The 27142-nt window shown below is 41.4% G+C and overlaps 1 protein-coding gene across 12 annotated transcripts in view; it reads right to left on the bottom strand.

Moving 5' to 3' along the window:
- ELF1 (E74 like ETS transcription factor 1) overlaps window positions 1-27142 on the bottom strand; it is a 121615-nt gene that overhangs the window by 47269 nt on the left and 47204 nt on the right. For 10 of the 12 annotated variants that reach the window (XM_078390716.1, XM_078390717.1, XM_078390722.1 and 7 more), the window contains one exon: window positions 19742-20039. In XM_078390716.1, coding sequence (XP_078246842.1) covers window positions 19742-19813 — 72 coding nt within the window. In that variant the 5' untranslated portion in view covers window positions 19814-20039. Of the gene's footprint in view, window positions 1-19741; window positions 20040-20292; window positions 20506-27142 lie in introns of those variants that run through there. The other 2 variants (XM_020804265.3, XM_078390721.1) reach the window with 1 other exon arrangement.

Genomic DNA, 27142 nt, shown 5'->3' with positions numbered 1-27142 from the left:
CCATTACAAAAAACATCCTGATTACAATAATCACCCAATCTCCTGAAAAGAACAAAAACCTGATCCCACAAATACTCAACAATCTCACACACTACACCAGAACACAGAGTTCTAGCTCCTGTCCTCTGAAGATGCTGGCCACAGAGACTGGTGAAACGTTAGTAAGAAAAACTTCCAGAACATGGCCAAACAGCCCAAAAACCTACAACTAACAGAGAATTCCTTTATCAATCTCAAGTTGCAACCATGTCCCCTCCATTTCTACTTAATATTTGTGTGGCAGGTCAGACCGTCTTTTTGTAAAAGACTGAACTAAAGTAAGAATTGAAGAGTCCTGTCTTTTGTTTGTCATCTATTATCAGTTTTACATTCCTACTGAGTAGCCGAGCTACCATTCCTCTTCTCAATCTTTGGCTACACATGTACCTGATGAACACTTTTTGTTGCTTTTTGCATCTCTTCCTAACCTCAGCTTATTCTCACCTTTTGCCGTCCTTATATCATCCCTGCTATGCTTTGCAACTTCTCTGTACACCTCTTTTGTGGCCAGAACTTCCTTCCACACTTCTTATATGTGTCATCTTTCCATTGTTATGTCGTCTCTGAGCTTTTTGTGAAGCCACATTTGTCTTTTTTTTTGCTTCCTTCCACTGTTTTTCTTGTTGAAATGTTTTGCTTGTTCATATTATTTACACACTGGATCCATTCCAAAGAAATCACAGAACTATAAGAAACTGACTCATATGATGATGAACATAGTGTGGCACCATTCTGGAATCATATGATGCTGCCATTAATAATCTTTCTTTCTTTATGTTTCTTCTCTCTGTAAACTTGTGTCACTGCTTTGACTGGATTTTTAGTACTACTTGTGTTTTCCATTTTTTATGTTTTCCATTTCTTGGAGTGTCATTTGTGTTTTTTTCGTATTTGTATACTTATTGTTCTTAGCTTTAATATTGCTCTTTTAATGATGCAAGCTGCCTCTTTATAATTATTGTTCTTAGATTTAAATATTGTCTTTTACTGATGCTAACTGCCATTGTATACTCAACTGTTTCCAACATTAAATATTATATTTCAATGTTGTTAGACACCCTGAGTCCTTTTCAAGGAGAAAGGCAGTGTAAAAGTATTTTAAACAAAATAAACAAATTGTATCAGAGTGTTGCACAATTTTAAATAATGGACATACAGTATATGAAATATAGGTAAAATTAAAAGTTAAAATTTTAAATTTTTTTAGCAGAGGTCATCAGAGCTTGAGATGTGTACAGAAAACATTTCCTCTGTTTTAGCCACCATTAAGGGTTGGTGTCCATGAAGTGGATGCGTCTGGTGCTGTTCCAGTGCAATACTTCTGAAAGTGAATTATTTGCCAACTTTGTGTCATTGTCCAGGGGACACCCAAGAGTATTCACAATGCTTTTCCACTCTTCAGGAAGGCTCCTTCTATGTCACCCACCACTAGGAATCAAACCCCAATATAGATAGAGCAATTCTCCTGTAAGTATCATATGAATGTCATTGTCCTTTGTTTCCCCATCATATGCAGCAAGAGTCATACGTCAAAGCTTGAAATGCAGATGTTGTGGGCATTCTATGGAGCATAATAGTTGTGTCGTCAAGTACTGCAATACAATGGCGCCTCGCATTACGATGTTAATTCGTTCCAGCGAAATTGCTATAGAATGAAAACATCACAAAGCAAAATTTAAAAGCCCACAGAAACGCATTAAAACCTGTTTAATGCCTTCCAATGGGCTTAAAACTCACTGTCCAGCGAAGATCCTCCATAGGGCGGCCATTTTCGCTGCATGTCTTGCGAGGAATCCGTCCCTAAACACAGCAGGCAGCCATTTTATTTACCCAGTGGCCATTTTGAAACCACCGATCAGCTCATCGTTTTGCGAAGAATAGGTTCCCGAAGCAGGTAACCAATCATCACAAAGCGAAATTCCCCCACAGGAAACATCATTTTGCAATCGCAAAAGCGATCACAAAAAGTTCATCATAATGCAATTTCGTTGTTAAACGAAGCGATCATAATGCAAGGCACCACTGTATCAAGATGATACAAAGGAAGTTTTGCATATAAGACTTTGGGTGCAACTGCACCGGCACCCAAAGTCTTATACTGTATGCAGTTTGTTTTGCAGTCTTTTTTGCTGTTGTATTCAGTTTAGGTGATCACATGTTTCAGACTGTTTCAGTGCCAGTGTCCACACCGACCTTCACTATGATGCAACTTGATACTAAACTTGGTAGTATTTTTTTTAAATTAAAAATACTTCTGGATGACTAGTGAGAAACTGTAACAAAACATCAAGCCTAGCTTAATATACATCACCACAATGCACCCAGAGTCACCTAACAAAACAATCAATCACACAGCAAAAATACTGTTCTAATTGTTTGGCTTTTAAAATATAGAAACTCAATCATTCTATGATTCTATTATATCATGGCATCAATACCAGACCCTCTCATATTTATTTATAGAAAATTGTATTTATTAAAGCTCTTTAATATCAACAGGTATACCAGTTCAGGATACTTCTCTAAATTTGAAATCATGACTTGAAGATGTAATAAACTGTTGGGGGAGGATTTCTATGACATTTCACATTTTCTGTGAAACCTACATTTGAACCCATAAGCTAATTCAAAGATGTTAATGAGTTGATTTAAATCTTGAAGCCGATTTTGGCTGTTCTTTTTGCTGCGGTGAAGGTGTTGAAGGACTCAAAATCAATCAAGGGACTTTGGAACTCGAAGCTAGAAAAGGCGAGGTGGGTTCCATAGGAGTAGTTGGGGGGTGAAGAGACTTCTCCCAAAGATATGACTGGAGCTGCTGAAGACAAAGTTTTAATGCTGGTTTTGTGAGTTTCTTGCACTCTGAGCAAGATTGTATTTGGTGCTGTTCACCAAAGCAGAAAAGAAAACAGTCATGACCATCTGATAGTGGAATTTTGTTCATGCAAAGCACGTACCTCTTGAATGGCCCGGGGGGGTGGCATAAAAGGCAGGAAGGAAGGGAAGGGGAATGGGGAAAGGGGAAACGAAAGCAATATAAAAATGGGTAAGAAAGAAGTGGGAGGATAGTAAATCTGGTAACTCATGAGAAAACATCAATTGAAAAAGAATTATGCCAAAAACAGCGGGAGAAAAGGTATAAACTACGAATTGCAAGGAAAAAATTGCTCTAGCACATTGAAAGAGGTCTAACCTAAGTGGCAGCTAAAAGGATATGAGGGGACTGCTGGCAGGAGAAGCATGCATTCCATGGGGGAACGTCCCAATAATCACATTGCTTTAAGTTCTAGAAACTTCTGAGAGGTCCTGCACAGGCACAGAACAACCCATTTGTGTGCATTCACAGAGACCACGAAGAAGAATCTGCAATTTCTCACCAGTTTACACATAAACATGTTCAAACACACCCATAATCTGAAACATAGGTTGCAGAAAAAATATGTCATGTCATAGAAATCCTCATCCTAGATGAAAAATTATGCAGCCACTACCTAATCCAGTCATCTAAACATAATCAGTTCTTTCAGTCTTTCCTCACAGTGCTTGGTTTCCAATCTCCTGATCATCCTTGTTGCCCTCCTCTAAACTTCCTCTAGTTTGTTGGCATCCTTCTTAAACTGTGCTGTTTAGAACTGGACACAGTACTCTAGATGAGGCTTAACCAGTGCTGAATAGAGGGGAAGTAGTACCTTACAGGATTTGGAGACTATATCTCTGTTAATGCATCCTAAAATTACATTTGCCTTTTTTGCAGTCACATTGCACTGTTGGCTCATATTCAGCTTTTGACTTGTAACAATTCCAAGATTTTTCTCACTCGCAGAATTACTGAGCCAAACATCCCACCCCCGTCTAGTAAATGTGTGTTTGGGTTTTTTTTCCCCAGGTGTAGAACTTTGCACCTATCCCTGATAAATTTCAGTCTGTTATTTTCAGCCCAGTGTTCAAGCCTTTCAAGATCTTTTTGAATTTTATTCCTGTCTTCCAAAGTATTAGCTATTCTACCCAATTTTGTGTCATCTGCAAATTTGTGAAATATTCCCTGCACACCCACATCCAAGTCATTAATAAAAATGTTGAACAGCACCACATCTAGGACTGAGGCTTGTGGTACCCCACTTGTTACTTTATTTGAGTTTGAGAAGGAGCCACTGATAAGCACTGTCTGAGTACAATTCTGTAGCCAACTGTATATCCTTTTTTTCTTGTCCTATCCACCTCACACTTTATTGGCTTGCTAATCATGTGGCACTTTGTCAAAGGCTTTGCTGAAGTCAACAATATATTACATCTACAGCATTCCCACCATCTACTAGGGAGGTAAGATAAGTCTGGCAGGATTTGTTCTTGATAAATACATGTTGGCTTCTAGGTATTACTGCACTGTTTTCTAGTTATTACTACACTGTTTTCTTCTTCTTTCTTCTGTTTTGGAATTTTAGTGCATGAACAATTGTTTTCATCTTTCCAGATGGGTAGTGTTTTGAGAACACATATCAAGAGATATGCATGATGCAAAAGTGAACACTTTTGAACCTTCTTTCCCATTGGTTTGCACTTCAACTACAATAACATTACAGCTTTTAAAAAAGAATTTACTATGATATTACTTGGCAGATTTAATATGTTTTGTTCTATACTTATATACTGAAAAACCATTTTACTAAATTTCTTTTAAGAAATCTGAATCAACAGCTATGCATTTGAAGCATGAAATACCTGTACAACCAAAAATTTGGGAAAGCCACACCTCCAGACTGTAGGTTTAAGTAATGATTGTTCCCTTCATTATTTAAAATCTTTTGTGCAGTACTGATACAGTGCAAAGCCACTTCCACACCACATCCCTCCCTCCCTCTCTTTTTTTCTTGGATGTTGAACCAAGAGCTATATGTAATGAAAGCAACAAATACCTGTAATTGGGTGTGTGTGTGTGTAATGTCTCAAAAATGTAGTTTTAAGTGAATTGAAATGATTTGTCTTGTTTATGTTTTATATTAACCAGCATTAAAAACATAGAATGCATTCACAATAACAAATATTGATAAATCCATGTCTCCCCAACCTGTAGTTGCATTCCTTTATGCAGCACTGCATGCAGTGGGCGGACGTGTAAAAGGAATGAAGTGGAGCATATGTGTGTGGGAGAGGTAATGATACTGCAGAAGAGAAAAATAGATAAGCTACAGAAAAAATGTTGCTAACATCACCCACTGACTAGACAGCCAAAAAACAGCATCCTGACCTAAAAGACATGTGGACATGTATGATCTGCAACTATTCAGGAAGCCTGAATCAATGCAGAACTTGAAGTGTTATTATCTACAATGAATGTAATCCTAACCATACCCAATGCCTTTTTACATATATGTTCAATAGGACTTACATTCGTGCCCCGCTTAACAATTACCCCATATAACGATGAGCCCGCTTCACGACAATGTTTTTGCTATTGCAATTGCGATTGCAAAACGATGTTTTAAATGGGTTTTTTCACTTTGCAAAGATTGGTTCCCTGCTTTGGGAACCGATTCTTCGCAATACGATGATCAAAACAGCTGATCGTCGGGTTTTCAAAATGGCCACCGGGTGCTGAAAATGGCTCCCCAATGTGTTTTTGGACGGATTCCTCGCTCTACAGGCACTGAAAATGGCCGCCCCTATGGAGGATCTTCACTGGACGGTGAGTTTTTCAGCCCATTGGAACGCACTGAATGGTTTTCAGTGCGTTTCAATAGGCTTTTTAATTTTGCTTTACAATGTTTTCGCTCCAGAGCGATTTCACTGGAACAAATTAACGTCGTTAAGCAAGGCACCACTGTACTGTATTTTCAAGCAAGAGTACAGAATGTTTTTATTTCCAGGGACTGTCAAATACAATTTTCAGTCCATCACAGGCACAAATTATCCTGTTCTATCCCGAGTTCAATAAGCAACAACATTCTTTATCCAGAATGGCATTAGAGAGAAGGGCAGAGACTTCTCATCAGTGTTTCTAGACTTCTGAGGCATTTCATATTGACTGCTGGAACTAGTCAACACTTTGTGGGCCCCTCATTATGTCTATAAAACCTATTCTGTGAAGAAACTTTTAAAATACAGTTCTTTTTTCAGTCATATTTGCTGTATCTTAACTGACTTCCTCTTCTGTTGCAAACATTTCCTTTTTTAAAGGGGAAGTTACATACACTAACCACATGAAGCAACTTTTAGAATAGTTAAAGTTGAGAATTGTATTTTACAAGCTTTTTTCTTTTTTTCCAAATGAATTAAAAGTCAAGAAATATCTATGATACTAAAAGTACAATGTGTAATGCTACACATATCCAATTAAAAACCATAGTGAATTCAATGAGAGTTGCTCTCAATTCAGTACATATATGACTAACATTATTATTAAGTTTACAATTTAGGCATAAATCCAATAGCTAGGCCCAACTAAAGCAGATATACTGCATCAATTGAATTCAAGTACTGTACTTTGCAGATTGCAAATGTGTATCTAGAATCATCCACAGGGAAAAAATGTGTGGCAGGGGAAGTACTGTATGGCAAAGAGCTTTAGAAATTCCCTAGGAAATGTAACCAGAATCTTGTGCAACAGTTTCTTAAATATTCACCACACATAGTTGTCATGTCATCAACTCTTCATACTGTGAAGTAATAAAGGAAAAGTCTAACAGGAACAATAAGGTCCATTACTAAGAGGCAGAGACTGCAAAGGACCTTATTTAAATAAAAAGATTAAGAATTGATACCTGATGCAAACTCCGATAAAGGCATGACAAGTTGAACCCAAATCCAGCCAATTTTGACCTGTATCCAGAAATGCCACAGTGCTATTGGATACATATTTTAAGATGCAACAGGTAACCAAGGCAATTGCGAAAGTGATTGTGCAAATGGTTCCACAACCTGGTTGTACAACTCCTTACATGTCTGTACAATAATACAATGCTGCAGAAGAACAGGTTAATTACCTGTAACTGTAGTTCCTTGAATGGTCATCTGTGAATTAACATGTTTGGTACTCTTTGTGGTTGCACGATCATCTTGGAAACTTCCAGAGCTCAGAGACACCAAAAACTCCACCCTCTCTCCCTTCTAGGTGTGTCCCCTGCACTGGCTCTCCTCAGTCCCCTCCATTCACTGATGACCACATGAAAGAAAGTGTGATGAACATGGGGTGGGGGAGGCTGAAGGGAATGTGTGAATTCATAGATGACCACTCTAAGAACTATAGTTACAGGTAAGTAACCTGTCCTTCTTCATCACGGTCTCTGTGAATCACATATTAGGCAAATAAGCAAGCTCACTTACCAGACAGAGGGTAGTCGCAGCAGCAGGGATTAGAAGACAGCTCTCTGCAAGGAGGCATCCAGCTTAGCTCTCACTAGCTGGTAGAGCTCCACAAATGTCAATGGTTCTGACCATCTAGTGACTCTGCAAAGGTCTGGCAGCTGAATACCTCTCAGGAACACAACAGAAGCCATGATCACCCTTGTAGGGTGGCCACAGAGGGAGTCAGGTAATGGCCTACCTGCCAATTGATAAGCCAGAATAACAATCCATTTTGACAGACACCGAGGCAAGGTGGGTTGACCCTGTTTGGACCTTGGTAACAGACCAAGAGTTTGATAGCCTGTCAAAATTGCCTAATCCAGGAAATGTAGCAAGTCAGTGCTCTACACAAATTCAAGGAGCCCAAGGCTCTCTCCAAGTCTGTTGTTGGAGGTGGAAAGAAAGTGGGCAAAATTAATGACTGCTTAAGATGGAAGTCCAAAACCACTGTAGGTAGAAATGACAAGTCAGGAAATAGAACCACATTATACTTATAAAACTGCAGGAAAGAAGGGTCATGCCACAATGCACACAACTCAGTAACCCTCTGTATGGATGTAACTGATACGAAGAAGACAATCTTGAAGGTCAACAGCCAGAGATCTGCCATTGCCAGGGGTTCAAATGGGGGCATCCTAAATTGATGGAGAACCAGATCAAGCAACCACTGTGGAGTAAGCACTCTAACAGTCGGGTAGAAATTAGAATCCTTGAGAAACTTCTTGACCATCTGATTCCAGAAAAGAAACAACATGCAGGACTTTGGGGGTTGATGGGCCACAGTTGCTGATAGATAGAGCACCAGTGAGGAGTGAGAGAGTTCTTTCTCCTTTAGTTGCAACAAGAAATTAAAGACAGTGTGCAACACAGTGTGCAAGACTGCTCATTCACAGGGAATGCACACTGAACAAATTTGGCCCACTTGCATGCATAAGCCCACCTCATTGCTTGCTTCCTACCTACTCAAAACACCCAAGTTATCATGGGCAAAGTCTCCATGTCGTGGGCTACAAAACAGACTAATAGAACCCCTGAACCAGGGGAATCTACATCACATGAACCATCAGTCAAAGCAAGGTTGGAACCAAGGGTTGGCAAGGCCACCAGTGCATGATCAGAAAAGCATCTACCGTATTTTTTGCACCATAAGACGCACTTCCCCCCAAAAAGAGGGGTAGAAAGTCTGTGCGTCTTATGGAGCGAAGGTGGTGACTTTGCCCCCACTGGCCCCGTGGGGGGCAGCGTGGCAAGGGTCCGTGGGAGCCTTCCAGGACCCTTGCGACACTCCCCCACCCCCGACGGGGCCAGTGGGGGTGAAATAGCGACCTTCCAAGACCTTTTGAGAGGCTTGAAAGCCTCTCAAAAGGTCCTGGAAGCTGCCAACTCCCCCCCTGCACCCGTGGGGGGGGTGGGGGCAGCGTGGCAAGGCTCCTGGAAGGCTCCCTCGGACCCTTGCCACGCTGTCCCCACCCCCCCCACGGGCGCAGGGGGGGGGGAAATCGCCAGCTTCTGGTGAAAAAGCGACCTTCCAGGACCTTTCAAGCCTCTCAAAAGGTCCTGGAAGCTGGCGATTTTAACCCCCCTGCACCCATGGGGGGGTTGGGGCAGCGTGGCAAGGGTCTGAGGGAGCCTTCCAGGACCCTTGCCACACTGCCCCACCCCCCACCACGGGTGCAGGGGGGGTTAAAATCGCCAGCTTCTGGCGAAATAGCGACCTTCCAGGACCTTTTGAGAGGCTTGAAAGCCTCTCAAAAGGTCCTGGAAGGTGGCGATTTTACCCCTCCCTGCACCCGTGGGGGGGTGGGGGCAGCGTGACAAGGGTCCGAGGGAGCCTTCCAGGACCCTTGCCATGCTGCCCCACCCCCCCACGGGTGCAGGGGGGTTTAAATTGGCCATTTCTGGGAGTGTTTTGAGGCTTCCCAAGCCTCAATACACTGCCAGAAGCTGGCGATTTTAACCCCCCTGCACCTGTAGGGGGGTGGGGGGAGCGTTGGAAGGGTCCGAGTGAGCCTTCCAGGACCCTTATGACGCTCCCCCCACCCCCACGGGGCCCGTGGGGGTGAAATCGCCACCTTTTGGGGCTCTTCTGAAGCTTCCCAAGCCTCAAAAGAGCCCCAAAAAGTGGCGATTTTGCCCCCTCTGCCCCCCCGGGGGAGGCAGGGTGAATCTCCAAAGGGTCCTAGAATGCACCCTAGGACCCTTTGGAGACTGACCCTGCCTCCCCTGGGGGCCAGAGTGGGTGAAATCGCCACTTTTGGGGGCTCTTCTGAGGCTTGGGAAGCTTCAGAAGAGTCCCAGAAGGTGGCGATTTCACCCCCTCTGGCCCCCGGGGGGGCAGGGGGAGTCTCCAAAGCGTCCTGGAACACACCCTAGGACCCTAGAACCCTAGGGTGTGTTCCATAAGATGGACCTCTCCATAAGGCTCACCAAATTTTAGGAGAAGAAAGATTATTTTTTCCTGTTTTCTTCTCCTAAAAATTTGGTGCGTCTTATGGAAAGGTGTGTCTTATGGAGCGAAAAATATGGGTATGTTGCCCATCTGAAGTTTCACTATCATCTTGTGCACAATAAAGGGAATAAAGATGCACAACAGGTACCTTGACCAACACTTTGTGAAGGCACTGACACACGAATGTCTTCTTACCCCCGTTCAAGAACAGAACCTCTTGCACTTCTGATTCCACTCAGAGGGCTTACCAATGACACACAAGGGTGAAGAAGATCTCATTGGAGAGCTGCCACATGTGAACCTGAGTCCTTCAGGAACACAAGGCATCTGCAACTCCACTCTTTCCCAACCATATGAATGGCTATGCGGAATATGGGCTTCAGGACACACCACTCCCATAGCTGTACAATGAGGCAGAGTAGAGAACACATGCTGTTTGCTTATGTACAATGTGGTAACGGAATTGTCCAACACCACCTATACTACATTCCTCAGTACCAAAGGTCTGAATGCCCAAATGACAGCTAACATCTTCAGTTTGTTGATATACAGATGTTTCTCCCTTTTTGTCCGTAAGGCATGATTGTCCTTTCCCAGGCAGTAAGCTCCGCAACAAAAGAGGTCTGCACCTATCATGAGAAAGATGATTGGCTGCAACAGGGAAAAAGGGATGCTCAGAGAAAGGTTTTGCTCTATGAACCAGCGATGAAGCTGGTCCACCAGCTCCAGTTTTATGGTAAGCAGCTTCTAGTCAGAGTTCCTCAGGGAAAGCACATGCTCCAGAAGCTCCCTTGATGTTGCCTCGGCAGTGGAAGAGGGAACCAAGGAAGGCCAGTGGAGGGAGCAAGCCTACTAGGCACAGTGGACATTTTTTGTGTTGGAAGAGCTCTAGAAGTTTGGACAAGTGCAAAGAGTACCCAATGAGTGATTCACAGAGACCATGGTGAAGTATTCTAGCAAGAATTTTCATTTTGCTGGATTTAGTATTTGCATTCTACATTCACAAGTTATATATTCAATACAGTTTACATGGTTCCATTTGGGTAGAGAGAAATTGCATTTATTATTTACTAACTGAAACACACTGAATGAAATTCAGTAGATGCAATACAAGCCAAGGGAAAAAAATTCTTTGCATTTGCACAGAACCACTGCTTTAAAGTCCCCTGTGCTGCAATCAGCTATCCTCAGGGTTATTTGAAACCTGTCTACACGTTTGTTTCTTCTTGTGTGCTGGGCCCCTTGTGCTCCACAAAACAAGAGGAGCAGTATCAATGGACTAATAGCAATCATGTTTTCAGCAAGGGCCATGACCCTCGAATATAACAATAACCCTAAAACAAACTGAGAGGTTGAGGAACTAATTATGTCAACTGAGAAGACACCTGGTCCAAGCATTACAGTGGTGCCTCAACTTAACAAATGTCCCAACTTACGACCATTTCAAGTTACAACCAGCTCCAGCTGCAAAATTTGCTTTGACCTGCAACCAGAGCTTCGAGTTACAACTGAAAAAAGGGTGGGGGGGGAAAGGCGGGAAATTCAAATGTACTAACCGTTGGTCAGCAAAGTTGCTTCTTTGTAGCTCTTTCGCCCCAACAGAGTGTGCGCGTCGGAGGCAGCTTCGGACTGCCTGGTGCTACTCCCTGCTCCTGAGTGAGTACACAGGGTTTTGCAGGGTGGGTTTGGGCTGGGGAGGTGTTATGTTTCTGTGCTGTGATTTTTTTTTTCCGGTCCCAATGCGTTCCGATGGGGCTTGCTCTCATTTTTTTGGTGGGTTTTTTTGTGATTTTTTCCCCGCCCCCAGTGTATTCCAATGGGCCTTGCTGTGTTGTTGGTTTTTTGTATGTGGGTGTGATTTATTTTTTGGCCCCGACGCGTTCCGAAGGGGCTTGCATTCCTTTTTTGGTTTTTAGTGATTTTTTTTTTGCCCCAACGCATTCCAATGGGGCTTGCAGTGTTTTATTTTGTTTTTGGTGATTTTCCCCCAGCCGAAATGGATTAATATGGTTTCAATGCATTCCTATGGAAAATGGTGCTTCGACTTATGACCATTTAGCATTACGACCATCATTCCAGAACGGATTAAGTTTGTAAGTCGAGGCACCACTGTACTAAGTTTCTGGCAGTGGAGATCCTGGAGATCCTTTGCAAATGAGCACAGCCCCTGAGTCTAGACTAACATGAGCATCCTGAGGGATTCTTCTATCAGCCAGTTCAGACAGAGGTAGCTCACCCCAGTTGGGAGAGGCACTCTTTTGCTTCAGGCACAAGACACCTGTACATCAATCTCTGTTTTTCAAGTGACTCTCCCTCATAGGATGCTTAAAGGATAGAAACAGGGGTGGCAAACATCAAATAAACTTCCCTGAACTCCCTGGATGAACAGCAGGACAGAATTAATACAGTGGACCCTCGACTTACAGACGGCTCGACTTACAGACTTTTCGAGTTACAAACTTCTCTGGCCACAAAATTTAGATTCGACTTGCAGCCAGAGAATCGACCTACAGACCAGAAAAAAACCAAAATGGAACAAAAATAGAATAAAAACTGCCAGTTATGGGATTAATCGGTTTTCAATGCATTGTAGGCCAATGGAGATTCAACCTACAGACTTTTCGACTTGCAGCCACCGTTCCAATACGGATTAATTCCTTAAGTAGAGGGTCCACTGTAGTAGGAAACCATCAATCAGAGGAGCTGGTTGCACTGGCTTCCCCTAGGGAGTCCTATTGGCTCTAGGACTCTCCAGAAATGACCCCTCTTTTTAACTGGTTCACTATCATCATAGGATAAAAAAGGATGGGGTAGTTGTTCTGGGAAAAGGTAATTATCTAATGGCAAAAGCAACCACAACAGTGTCTTCATAGCAATCATAACATATAAGACAATTGTATGATTGTTAATAACCTTCTTACTCCACTGCAAACTTTTAAATTCTTCTTAGAGAGAAACAAATAAAGAACAGTGGTACAAGATCAATCCTCTACCACTGGATAAAGCAGTTGAGTTGCTTCCAGATTTGGTCTCTAGAATTGCCAGTCACAGCAGACAGACAATACTAAGGTAGATCATTGGCAAACAATCAAACTTGGTAAAAGGTACTGTAACTCCTTACATTCCCATGCTTACAATGCAAAGAACAAATTTCTTCTTCAAAACTACATATGTCATGTTTTAGGTTCCAGTCTGGTAAACAGAAGCTTATAAACTAAACACAAAAATAAGCAACATAATAACAAGTCAGACCACTGAAGGACATTGCACAATCATGAGAAAGTGAACCTGAGGAAATATATCAACAACTGGTAAAAACGAACAGCAAGCAAGTGCGAAAACCTATAGCCCCATTTTCCAATTTTGTCATCTAGTTCTTTGCAGAGTGTAGTCACCAGCGGCTAGAGTCAGCAGCCCACACTGTGTGAAGTAACAGAAGAAAGCATTACCCAGCATTACAATTTCAGGTACTGTCTTTAAGTGTACATTTTGGGTCATACTCAGGTGACAGTTGTGGGTGACCTGTTCTATGTGATCTATCTGTATAGTCACATAAAGTTCCATCTTATCTCTCTTTCTGTTTAATGTCTATATGAAACTATGGGGAGAGATCACTCACTGGCTTGGACTGGTGTTATCTATATGTAAATGACACACAATTTATACTTCATTTTCATCAAACTGAAGCACAACAGGTGGAAATCAAAGAGTCTAGCTGAATCCTAATAAACTGAATGAGGGCAAACAACAAGACTACATAATTATGCTATATAAATTGCTGACATCCATATTGAAAGAACATGGACCTACGTATTCATTGGCATTCAAGCAGTACTGGCCTGTTCCTCACACTGACTATTCTATGTGCACTCCTGAAAAAGGTTCAGATGATACAAAATGGAATTGCACAGTTGACTTGATGTAGAGTCTATATTCCAATTATTTCAGCTGAGGGGACACCAGCTTCCTTCTATGCCCAACTGAAAGCTGTTGCTGATTATCTTTTGTCTCAGTTTGTGACAGTCTGCATTTTTAGGGAGTTTCCTTCATGCACCCTGTATCCCACATGTACCCCACCAAGTTTTACATTATTACATACGTCCTCATTCCTGGTGCCCTATCTGTAAGAGCTCAGACTGATAAGCACCTAGAATTTAGGCTTGTTTATAGACAACAGGGTAATGGCAAATTCTAAAATGCAGATACGCATCTTGACAACCCCAATGGTTACACCCCTCAAGATTATAAAAATACAGACAGCTGAACTGAGCCTTAATAACAAACCAGTTCCAGCTGTTTTACTCTCCACCAAAAACAAGTCATTAGAAAAGCTACTGAGTCTGAATTACCCCTACAAAGCCAAGCCACCTCTGCATAGTTTGCATTTTAAGAGAAACAATTGAATGTTTTCTCACTGAGGGTTTCCTCCCATCCACTGTAGCCACTGCAGCTATGATCTAAGGAAACAGGGAACCCAGAACTGTGGTTGCAGGTGGCTTCATTATTCCTACTTACAAAAAATTACCAGTTCTTTTAACGCTGCAACTCTTGGTGCCATTATACTATATTAGTGTACTAGAAGCATGTCAAGTGTTTGATTTAATTTTCTCTAGCATGCATTGCATTAATTTTGTAAAAGGTTGTATTCCTTAATTGTGGCTGTACCTTTGGTTATTATGTAGTGCAGCTGTGGGATTGTTTTCAGAAAACTATCATTTTTGTTCTTCACCAGTTTTTATATTTCAGCATTGGCATTTGATTATGCATGTATACGTTCCAACATAAAACTGAACCCAGCAGTTCAGCTACTCAGAACAACATTACATTTGAGTCAGATGATTACTGTAGGTTAGGAAATCACGTTTCTACTTCTACTGACACTCTTTCCATGGGAAAATAAAAGTATTTTTACTGAGCTCATTCAATGTTTTTAGTTACAGTACACAAACTACACAGAATGAAACAACATTCAAACTATTTACAAAGAATATAATATGGGCTCATAGGATGACTAAGAAAGTAGCAATCTCAGCAGAAATCCCAAACACAACGCAACCACCCAAAACCCAGTTTTCATAGGAAAATCATGTATCAGAACTTCAGTTGTCAGGGCTGGGACTAGACAAATTGCACAGCACACATTTGTGCAAAAATGTCTTTTTTAAAGTGCACAAACTAATGCTGTTTGTAAAGCGAAGAGTAATTGTGAAACAGAGCATGTTTGTCCTTAACGATTGCCAAGACATAACTAGTGACAGAAAAACTTTGATATTGTATGATCTGGAAAACAACTGACTTTACTTCTGTTTACCTTAATCCATGATGTGTAGCATTTGATATTTATAGCCATTACACCAGGGGTGGAAACTGGCAGCTAACTTTCCCCTACTCACCAGCCCCATTGGGGCCCAAATGAGAATGTTTGGGAAAAGAAAGAAAAGAAATGCAAATCTCAATGTTTTTAGGAATCTACTTCTGGGCTCGTTTTCAAGAGCTTGAGAATATCAGCAGTGGTGCTTGGCAATCTGCACCACATTTTATTGCAGAACCACCAGTACTCCAGGCTTCTAGGAGCATAAAATGATTATTTTGCTGGGGTTTTTTTTTGGGGGGGGGATAGGAAGTAAGTTGGGAATCCAGGTGCCACAAAAGTTACCTTTGGAACTTATTTTGCTCAACCAACATTTCTTTAGACAATTTTTAAGACATCCTTCTTTGGACGGTTTTGATAGAGCTGGTTATACATTTCTTTTTCAAATTGTGTTCTTGAGAAACAGCAGGCTGCTGCTATTAAAAGTTAAAACATATTTAACATTGCCAGCTACAAAAATATGTTCAGCCTTTACTCCAAAAATGGGCAAACTCAAAGGCTTTGGGGCTGCACATGTCCATCCATGGATCTTGGTGGGGGGGTCATCTATACTCCTGGAACCCCCATGGTCCTTTCTCCTCCGTCCAAAAAAATTATTTTTCCTATTTATTTCTACATGGGGGTGTTGTAAATATACATTTTGCCTGTCACTCTGATATCAGACTCTCTAACAAAATAGGCAGCTTTTCAGAAATTGGATGAGGCCTGACTAGGGAAATATGTTGGAGACCAAGATGGCAGGGAAATGGATTTAATACAAGGTGGTTGTAGATACTTTTCACTTGAAACAATCTTGTCCACCAACAAATACCTGACTTAGTGTGGCAATGAGAGCAGGGAAATCCCCAGTTCACCTACCACATGAACAAGGACCTACTACAAGACCTTCCGCTAGTTATTTTCCTTCAGATTCTTCTTTCTGAAACATTAGGATAATGACACTGGACCATTTTACAGGATTATTGTAAAATGACTCACATAATTAGCTGACAATTCTTGAACACTCAAAAGTTATATAAAATAACATAAAAGTCAGCAAAATCAACATCAAATACAGAATCCTTCAGACTTTCAAAAGAATTCAAGGTTTGCAATCCATAGCATATTTACTGTAGCAGAAACCAACCTGAATTTATTTTACAGCAAGAGAATTGTTCCTGACTACCTTAACAAACAATTTGTGTTCCACTGGTGACTGGGTGCAAAGCAATAAGTATATAGGTAAGAAGAACATGTACATTCAGGTAAGATTTCCTCCCATTTATTTCTCACTCTACTACCAAGAAGTTCAGGGTGATGTGCATATCAAGTCTTCCTATTTTTATCCTCTCAACAAATCTGTGAAAGAGTTTAGGCAATTAACCCCAGGTCATCCTGAAGGGGGAGAATCTTCTCAGTCCTATACTGCAAACAAGAGATGCTAAAGAAGGGTGACGGCAGAAATGCTTGTTTTCCTTCTCAATTCTTGCACTGTAATTAACATCCAATAACAACCAAAATTAGAGACGAAGCAAGAATGTTAACAGATACATTTGTGAGAGGATGGCATTTTTAATATTTCCTGGAAGGACTGTGATCATAACTCTAGTTTTGACAATGCAGATTAAGATGGGCACGTGGATAGAATATTACTTTAGTACAGGGATCTCAAACATGCAGCCCGGGGGCCAATTGCGGCCTGCGGGATGATAGTTTCTGGTCCAAGCCTTAATATGAAAGTTTAAGGAGTGGGAGCAGCGGCGGCGGCACCTACTTGGTGAGTGTGGGGCTTCCTCCCGCCTTGTAGGGGCTGGGTCCCGCCTGCCTTCCTGAAGCACCCACACGTCCAGAAGGGGAGCCCTCTCCCTGCCCGGCAGTCTTCTCCCTCAGGGGTTTGGCACCACCGGGCTTCTGCTTTTAGGTCTCCCCCCCCCCGCTCTTCGAGGGTCACCTGGCAAGGCTGCTGGTGCTGTCGCCTCATCCTCTCTGCGCTTCTCCTTGCCCCTGCCTGGCGCTCCTCCACTACCTGCCGAGCTGTGCCGCAGGAGCCAGTGCTGCTGAGAGAACAGCCTTCTCGTGCGCGCTCCCCTCCCCCCGTCTCCCTGAGCCACACTGGGCAAGACCATGGCATCTTGCCAGAATGGGAGTCAAGAAGCCTCAGGAAGCCCCATTAGCCCTTGGGTAGTGGGGAGAGATTACTCTGCTGATGGGGCCAGCCTTGCAGAAGGGGTGCATACAGCTGCTAGGGGTGTGTGCATGCACAGGGAGTGGAGGAACGCCAGGCAGAGGGAAGGAGAAGCGCAGAGAGGACGAGGTGACAGCAGCAGCAACCTTGCCAGGTGACCCATGATGATGCGGGGGGGGGGGAGAGACACCTAAAAACAGAAGCCCTGGTAGCGCCAAACCCCTGAATGAGAAGACTGCCAGGCAGGGAGAGGGGCCCCCTTCTGGACGCACGGAGCCACATTTCACATTTTTCTGGACCCCTTCTCCTTTGATGTGCAAGATGCCCCTCCTGTGCTTCAAATGGAGCTCATTGACCTGCAGTGTAACTCTGAACTCAAAGCGAAGTTCAAGGAGGTGAGTGGAAAAGCAGACAAGCTTGGGCAATTTTTGAGAGAACTGACCCCCAGCTTCCCTGAGCTTTCCCGAACGTTCAAGTGGACCATGTGCCTTTTTGGGAGCACGTACTTGTGCGAAAAGCTCTTCTCCACCTTGAACTTCAATAAGTCCAAGTACAGGTCCAGACTGACTGATGATCATCTTCAAGCCATACTGAGGGTCTCAACTGCTTCCTCCCTCAAGCCAAATGTGACTCAGCTATGCAAGAGGAAGCGCTGCCAGGTCTCTAGCAGCAAGGAGTAGGCAAGAGAAGCCATGTTCAGAAGAACAGTTCATGTTCTTCAATGTTCCATTCATGTTCATGTTCTATACGATTCAAGTTTAGAAGATTAAAGGTTAAAGAACTGCTAATGCAGACATTTGAATCTGAATACAGCAGATATAGAACACTGAAGAAACATATAGTTGCTTACTTGAGAATCATCATCATCATCATCATCATCATCATCTACTGATTTTTGTTTATTTTCTTATTAATTATTAATTTGTTTATTTTTTCATCTTATTTTGTGTTAAAAATAAAGAGATTTGAGAAGATTGAAATTTTTTTAACAAAGCTTTTCTGGTGGAAAATCTGATGCGGGCCAGCTTCACCCAGACTCTGCCTCCAGCGGCCCCCAGGTAAATTGAGTTTGAGACCCCTGCTTTAGTATATCCAAATCATGATCTATGCTTAAATCTAACTCCTAGTCCTAAGAGTAGACCCAACATAGATAAATTAACAAAAAGGCGGTTTTTCAATTAAAGTTTCCAAAGTTCTTATTGTTATATGCCTTCAAGTCAGAACCAACTTACTGAATCCCCAACAGGGCTTTCAAGGTAAGTGAGATATTTAAGGAGTGCTTTTACTAGTTTCACTCCCCCTGTGAGTTTCCATGGCTGAGTGGGGATACCAATCCAGGGCTCCTGAGTTCTAGTTTGTTACTCTATCTACTGCACCACACTGGGTATTCCAGAGTAGCAAACAAATTAAAAACAACACAAAACAGTTCATGGATTCATCACTTTGCTTTGTTATTATCAGAAATCAACTCCTACCGTATGTCCTCTTTTGCAAGTTACATCTACGACACAACAATGCATACACGAGTGTTACACATTTATCTAGAACAGTTCTATTAAATATTATTTATAGTTATTTCCTCACACCTCGTTCTTCCTATTCCTTAAGCTTTTGCTATATTTCTTGACAGTCATAATGCTACTCAGCAGCTGCTAAAGCAACTCACAGAGCAGCACTGCAATTTGCAGTGCTTCATGTTACCAAAGAAAGAAATAATATTTTCCCAAAAGCAATACATATCTGTTTTAAGTATTGGGAATATTGTCCACAATGACAATTTAGGAACCAGAAAACATGACAAACAAAAAATGTATTTGTTGCAACATGCAACACAAACTGATAATCTGAAACACATGCACACATACACACAGACAAACACCACAAACATCATTTGAGGATAATTTTTCTCTTTTAGAGTAATCTTGTTTCTATATCATATAGAATAATTTCCTAGTCTCAACTCATCTTCAGGATCAGGCTGAAACTACTTTTGCCTGATCAGAAAATATGAACTACAAATATAGAAAAGGTGAAATTTCAGAATGAGTTAGTGCCAATTTTGATTTTGGAATGCTGAATTTCTGTTACTCTGGAACAAGAACAGAGTGTACTAAATATGCATCTGTACAATTCAAATGTAGATAAAGAAAACCAGTTAGTGGTTTCACTAGCTTACAGTTCTCTTTTCTCTAAAAGTAAGTGATATTACCATTCCTGAGGAAGAAAAAAGCACATTCTTCTAGGATCATAAATGTACAGCCATAAGAAAAATCATTTAAAGTGTATATCAAATTTTTCAAAAGAAAGAATAGTGAGCTTTAAACTTCTGTTAGAATTACCTAGCAATTTTCTAAAATGGTTTCTTTTATTTCTCCCTTACCTGTTGCTCATCCTCCATGACATTACTGGCAAATTCAAACATCAGGTCATTCTGCTGCACTGCTGCTGCCATAATAGAGCATTCCAAGGTCTCAGTTCCGCATGTAATAAAAATACTCCTTCAGTGTACAGAAGCAGTGTTTATCACCAAGAATGACTTGTGTGATGAAGCAGACTTTGAAGTCCGCCAGGGGCCCAAGCAGGTTATTTTGTACAGTCGCTCTTCCAAGAGTCTCTTCTTTGCCAAGACAGGTAAATTATGAAATCCCTTCTCAAATACTTTTCTCATCCAGAAATCACTGGAAAACAAAAGTGAAATTAAATAAGCAAATTAAAATGTAAAATAAAACAAATATAAGTGATATATAAATACACCATCTCTTCATATTTTAAGCTTTTGCCAACATTACTTAAAACAGACTACTATAAATGACTAATTATGAAAAATTCTCAAAAAGTATTTATTTCGTTAGCTCTTTCTGTCAAGCAGTGAGCAAACAGAACATCAAAAGAGAAAATTAAAAGATTGCAATCCAAAATAGTTGTACACACCAAATACTGCCAGTTTATGTAGTGAGGTTTCTTCCTGACATGGAAGAGGAACCTGTAACATTTCTGGATCACCTGTTTTACAAAATGTCTCAATTTGACACTCCTAGAGTATACTACAGACAAACAATATTTGAAAGATGCAGAAAAGCTCTTTGCCACTTGTTAACCAAGCAGATAGTTGGGCGTTTTTGCAGTACTGTACTCTGTACATGCAGTGTGCGTATATTCTTATCTCTAGCACCGGCTTGAAAGCAGCAGGAAGGAAACACTGACCACGTCATGGCAAATGAGACATGCAAAGAACTGTATGCTATAAAATGTGATAAACAGAAATGCACTAGGAATATGACAGTAAGTTGGGGGACATATTTAAATACTTAGTATAAGCCACAATGTTAAGCTAAAGAAGTAGAGCACAGAGTAATGATCTGCAATCGTAAACCAAGGATTCATAGAGTCAAACAGGCATAATTAGAAACATAATGTGATTAAGTTAAAATTCTTCTTCTCTGCATTCATTTTAGCAATTTTCTTGATTTTATATATTTTTGTAATAAAGCTACAGGGTGAAAGTTTTAAAAGGTCAGATTTAGTCAATCAGATTTTACCATACTTTACTTCTCATAAATATAACAGCTACTGAACTCTGCTTTTAAGTCAGAAATCCCTAATAACTACTGCTTCTTTGTCCCACTTTCCAATAAACTCTCTTAATCAGTCTGTAGTCACAGCTGCATTTCTTTTATCAGTTCTCAGACGTTGGCACATTACTATTTCCCAATTCTGAGAGATTCGCATTTGTAACCTTGGCAATACAATTGTGCAATGATATTGTATTTCATCAGAAGCTACATATTTTAATCACATTCAATATTTTCTCCCACTTTACAGTTTAATACGGTTATGTGAGCAGAAAGTCTGTTGAAAATGGGAGAGGTTTCGTTTTAGACATTTTATCTGTAGACGAATATCAGAAATCTGTAGCCAGATATAACTTAGTTTTCAAAATCAGATTGTTTTAGGACAAGATTCTATAATAGTTTCACTTCCATATTTTAGCTTATGTATTAGTTGATACACTGGCAGAAAAACAATCTAATTAAACATTTACAGTGGGGTCTCTACTTAAGAACTTAATCCGTATTGGAAGGTGGTTCTCAAGCTGAAAAGTTCTTATGTTGAATCTGCATTTCCCATAGGAATGCATTGAAAACCATTTAATCCGTATCTGCTCTTTTCCGTCCATAGAAACTACAGTGGAACCTCTACTTAAGAACTTAATCCGTTTTGGAATGGTGTTCTTAAGTTGAAACGTTCTTAAGTTGAAGCAAAATTTCCCATAGGAATGGACTGAAAACCAGTTCTGGCTTTTTTTTTTTTTGTTATGTAGAGGTGCGTTCGTACATTGAAGCATTAGTTCCCATAGGAACTAATGCAAAGCTGGTTAATACGTACTCTACCACTAGGGGGAGAATTTTTTTTAACCTAAGATGACCTTAAAAAAAGAGCAGGAAAGGTTTTTTTTTCCTGTTCTTATCTTGGATTTCTGTTCTCAAGTAGAAGCAAAATTTAGCAAATGGAGCTGTTCTTAAGTTGGATTGTTCTTAAGTAGAGACATTCTTAAGTAGAGACCCCACTGTACTCCAGTGTAAGTGCAAATGGCTCATCGTTGCAAACAGTCACAAATTAAGTAATTCTCAAATGAATTACTAGTTATTTAACTAGAAATTCAATCAGCAAATTCAGTTGAATTCTGGCCACTGGATTTTAAAAATAAAAGGTTAAGGAAAGGTTGTGTGGCTATAACTCTTCCATACAAAACAGCAGTCACATATTGAAACAATCAATCTACAAAAAATAAAAGCATTTAAATGAACTGAAGGCTGCTATGTTCCTCTTATCTGAGCAAATAGTTATAGTTCAGTGCTAAATTATCAGTTCAGCAAGAACTAAATAAAAACAACACTTTAACCCTCCATTTTAGATTTGTAAGTGTGATGATCACATATAAGATTAAGTTGAATGGATTATATAATGTATTATCATAAAAGAAAAGACGAATCTAAATTTTTTTAACACAAACTAACCATAAATAATTGACACATTAATAATATTTAAATTCAAATATTTTATATTTGTATAACCCTGGAACTATATGTCTCTTAAAATATGACCATTGAAAAGGTGAGACAGGCTCCCTCACGTTTAGCTGTTGGCTCTTGCAGATAAAAAAGACCACACTTTAAATGAGTAGCCATCCAATTGAGATATGCAGAGGATTATAAGGATTAAGTTCATCATGGTAGGGAGGTATCTTTAATAACCTAGACAAGGTAATTAAATTTTGTACTCCAGGAATAGTGGGAGTAAGCCTACTCCTACAGTTGCATGTATGTTGGGCACTACTTTCACTGCTGTGAAGCATTGTTGTCTGTACTACCCTGTAAGCTTCATTTAACTCTGGAGTGTCTAAAATAGGCACGAAAAAGGTTTAAACTCTGAATTATACCATAAACATGAGAGCTGGCTATAGTGTGGGCAGGTGGAAGGAGAAATCTCTTTTTGTTCTCCACAGCTGCACTGACTTTGGGCTAGAAAGTTCATCTTTTTTTTTAATCCTTTAATCTTTAACCTGGGCTTCAATACATCAGTGGGCAAGTTCCACTATGTATTCAAAATACAATCATGGGAGAAAACTCCTCTCCCACACCCCCGCCCTATATGTTCTACTAACCTTTAGGCTTAGGCTCATATAGTCACCAGGTCTTCCCTTCTTCCTAGAAGGTTCACAAGTGCACTGTGGTGTTACCACTAAGTCTGTTTGTCCTTCTGCAGGCCTTTACTTTACACGCTTGGATGTTCTGTTTTTGCATTAGCCCTTCTCTACCTCTGCATTAATACTTTTTAGGAAGCTATAGTGACAATCCTAACAATGCTACCTTCATCAAGTTCCTTGGCCCCTGCTTTCTCTAGAATTACAGAAGATTGGGGGGGGGGGCTTGGCCATACTCCAAAACAATAGATAAAACCAAACGGCAGCAGGGCAGTTATGTCTTCCATGGTTGCCTCTAAGCTGGGCACACAGGCATTTCCGTCTCTCGGCATGCAGCGTTCTATTCCTCCTCCACACAGCGATCACATTAGGTTCTGGTCATGACGGAAACCTCCATGTGTGCGGGCGCAGAGTTGTATGGACATGCAGGGGAAAAGTCACGAGAGGCACAGCCCCACCCAATGGGGCTGAAAATCAGAGAGTATGTTGATGCCACCACATTTTAAGAACTTCATGTAAGGATTAGGATATTTTCAGTGTTACATTTTAAAGGTTTGCTGTCAACATGCCATTTTACAGTCCTTAGAAAAGTTGCAGTGAAAGGGAAGAACAAAATTAAAAACAAATACATAAAGGGCCTCTGAAATACATAAAGGGCCTCTAAAACACAGCCACAGCCTTAGATTGTGGCACATGAAGGCCTATGGCATATTCATTCAACTGGAGAAGTGCCTGAAGGTGACATGTGACAGATGCTGTTGGTCTTTTATAGTTAAGAACAGTCTTATCATAAAATGTTAACATACTAATACAGACTCCCTCCCTCCCACTGGCTATCAACTGTGACCGACATGAACTGTCACATCCCTAGGAGGGCAGCTGCTATGATTCAGCTCAACCAGAAATTCCAGTTTTTACACATTACAGTCTAGCTGCTTTCATGAGTTTGCCTCTCCTATCCTCGTGTCAGATTACACACAGCTAGGACTTTTAGCCCTTGCAAAACAGACAAACAGATCACATACATACCGTGTTTCTCCAATAATAAGACCTATCCCGAAAGTAAGCCCTCCCCTTAATTTGTAGGATTCCTCTAAAGTAAGCCCTCCCCCGAAAATAAGCCCTGTTGCCCTACTCGCGCCCTGGGTAAGCTTACTGAGGGCGCGAAAAAACATCCCTTCAGCAGAGCAGAATGCAGTAGGGAGAAAGCAGAGCTTCGCCCTTCATGGCAGTGCTTTCGTCTCAGGGCGCGCCGAACGAGATCCCGGGAGCCAACAGCCGCGCAAGCTCCTCCTCCGCCTGGAACTCCCCTGCCCGGCGCGCGAGGGAGAGAGAGGCACGAGCCCCGCGGGCGCCGGGCGGGTGCTCCTGCACACAGACCAGAGAGGAGGAGAACAAAAGCTTCAAGGCGGAGGGGAGGAGGCGACCAAGGCAGCATAGCGAGGAGCATCGCCTGCAAGCCGAGCAGGCACGCTCGCTCGCTGTGTTTTCCCCCTTCCCGTCAAAGCCTGCCTTTTTGGCTCCCCCTCCTCCTCGTTTCGCTTCCACAGTGGTGAGGGCTTCGCAGAGAGCCAGAAAGCGAGAGCAGGAAAGCAGGAAGGAGAAGCCCAGTTCTTCTCAGCCGCTGCCTTTACCCAGCCTCCGTCTCCTCCCTGGCCGAGCCCAAGTAGCTGCCGCCGCCGCCGCCGCTGCTGCTGCTGGTGCGGCTGTCGCCAGCTTTCGGGGGAAAATGCTCTGGTTTCTCTTCAGATCACATTTTTGGGGGAGGGCTTATTTTAATGACGGGTCATTAAAATAAGCCCTCCCCCGAAAATAAGCCCTCTGCCCTTTTCTTTCCCCCAAAAGATAATAAGACAGTGTCTTATTATCGGAGAAACACGGTAGATCTGTCCGTAGCTGTTATTTCACAGTTAATCCATTTAAGTACTATTGAGATCCTTAATCTATGAAATGCCATTAAATTTTTTTCAATCAAAATTCATACATACAGTGATGCACATGATTTTTACCATAACTGACCAAAGCTGACTGACTTTGCTTTCAAACAGGAAAGCAAACAAAAGGCCCTAACTACACATCCTCTTTCTTCTATCTTCATGCAATGAATTAACAAGCTAGAAGGCTACAGTTAACCATAGCTTCCAGTTGCATCTAAAGAAGAAAACTATGGTTAATGGCTTCCAAACAAGCAGGATATGATGCCATGCTTTCCTATGAATTCTAGCTTGTTTGGAACACATTCACCACAGTTCCGTGTCTGAATATAACAGGAAATTAAGGCTTTCAATGTGGCTTCCTGGCTTAGTTCACACAAATGTGCTAAAAGAGAAGCAAAGCAAAAGCTGAGAGGCTATGCTCAAAACTCATGCATATGCAGCCATTCTAAGCCAGTACTTGTTTGTCAGAACACAGACTCCATTTTGCCATTCTTCAACCGCAGCCTCTCTAAAGAAACTTCCTTTACAGTTTTTGTTTTCAAAAAATTCCCTTCAGGCCATTCCTCTCATCTGCTCCCACAACTATTCAATTCAGTTTGCTGTAGATACTTCAAATAACTGAATATGAATCCTGCAAAATGCTTTCACACGCATGTACTTCCTGGTCAGATATTTGCACACTTGGCATATCTGAGGTTCAACTCATCACTGGAAGATGAAAAGCACCAACATGTTGTATATGTTGTATAAGAAAAAAAAAATTGGTAGCCTTTGCCAGGGTGGGGTGGGTTTGGGTGGGGAGAAATCCCTCTTTCAGTCCTGGATAAACCTGTCAGTGGACAATGTTTTTTCTCCAACACTAACTGCAAATTGCTAATGGCATATGCTAACAGAGCTCTAAATTAAAATGGCAAACTTTGTGTGCAGAAATACATGAACAGAAATGCTTAAAGAACAGGGAGTGCCTGAAACTAGACAGGCAATTTTCCAGCAATATCCAAGGAGAAGCCATGTTCCTGGAGGGCAGGCATATTATAGAGTACTCCCCAAGGGTGCATTTGAATAATGAATCTGCTACACTGTGGCTGCCTATTAAGAACTCTATCTCCTACAAACCACATACTTCACATGGAATAAACATATATAACCAATTAAATCTAATACCTTTGTATTATTCCCATCCAACATTGAAATGAGAGTCATAAACAATAATTCATCACAAATCCTTTCAGGACCATTAACAGAACTGTAAAACAGTGATTAACAGTTTTATAACTCAAATTTAAAACAAAAACATCTTAAGTAAATCAAGTAGTCTCTAGTTTTACAAAGCTGAAAGACTGCTATCACAGGCAACATTTACATCTCATTGAAATCAATAAGATTAAAAACTGATCAAACCAAATGGTCTGGGAAACACAGTTCAAGACCAGGAATACATTAGGAAGTGCTAGCCTTCAGTGTCTTTCATAGACCGTTCATAACCTGTGATCTATCAGCAGCAGACAAGGGAACAAATATAAAAATGAATTGGGATATTTCTTGAATATCCCTGATTTGTCAGATATTTGTTGCTTGTATTCTTGAGGTCCAGAGACCCAGAGGAATATGAAGCAATGAATATAACCCTTTTACATTCATCCCTCCGTTCCCTACCTGCTTATGCCCCCACAGATCATCTGTTCTTGGGGGCATAAGCCGAGACAGATTTTCCCTTTGGGCAGCTCGCTAAAGCCTGCCCAAAGGGAATCCCAGCCCTGGGGCTGGGGGATGGCTTGGTTCCCCTTTCCTCCTCTTCCTTTGCCTGTGTGGTATAGGAAGAGGAGGAAAGGGATCAAAGAGGGATTAAAGTGATCCCCCAGCCCTGCTGCCTTGGCAAAGGCAGCACAGCTGCAAGATGGCTTGGGTCCCACTTTCCCTCGTCTTCCTATGCCATGGAATAGGAGGGAAGGGATCAAAGTGATCCCCCTCCCCCCGCTGGTTCGTCAGGCCACTGGGGTGAAATTTGTGGTTCATGGGTCATCACATTTGGCGACCCACAAACCAAGACAAAGCACCATTTTGGTGTTTCATCCCCATTTCTAATCAGCATTTCTTTGTTGGCTTTATAGCAACAGAAGAGAAAGGTGAAGGAGATACA

The sequence above is a fragment of the Pogona vitticeps genome, chromosome 3, assembly GCF_051106095.1.
Source record: "Pogona vitticeps strain Pit_001003342236 chromosome 3, PviZW2.1, whole genome shotgun sequence".
In the NCBI taxonomy this organism is placed as follows: Eukaryota; Metazoa; Chordata; class Lepidosauria; order Squamata; family Agamidae; genus Pogona; species Pogona vitticeps.
The sequence above is the reverse complement of the archived record's forward strand: the minus strand, read 5'-3'. Positions and strand labels throughout refer to the sequence as shown.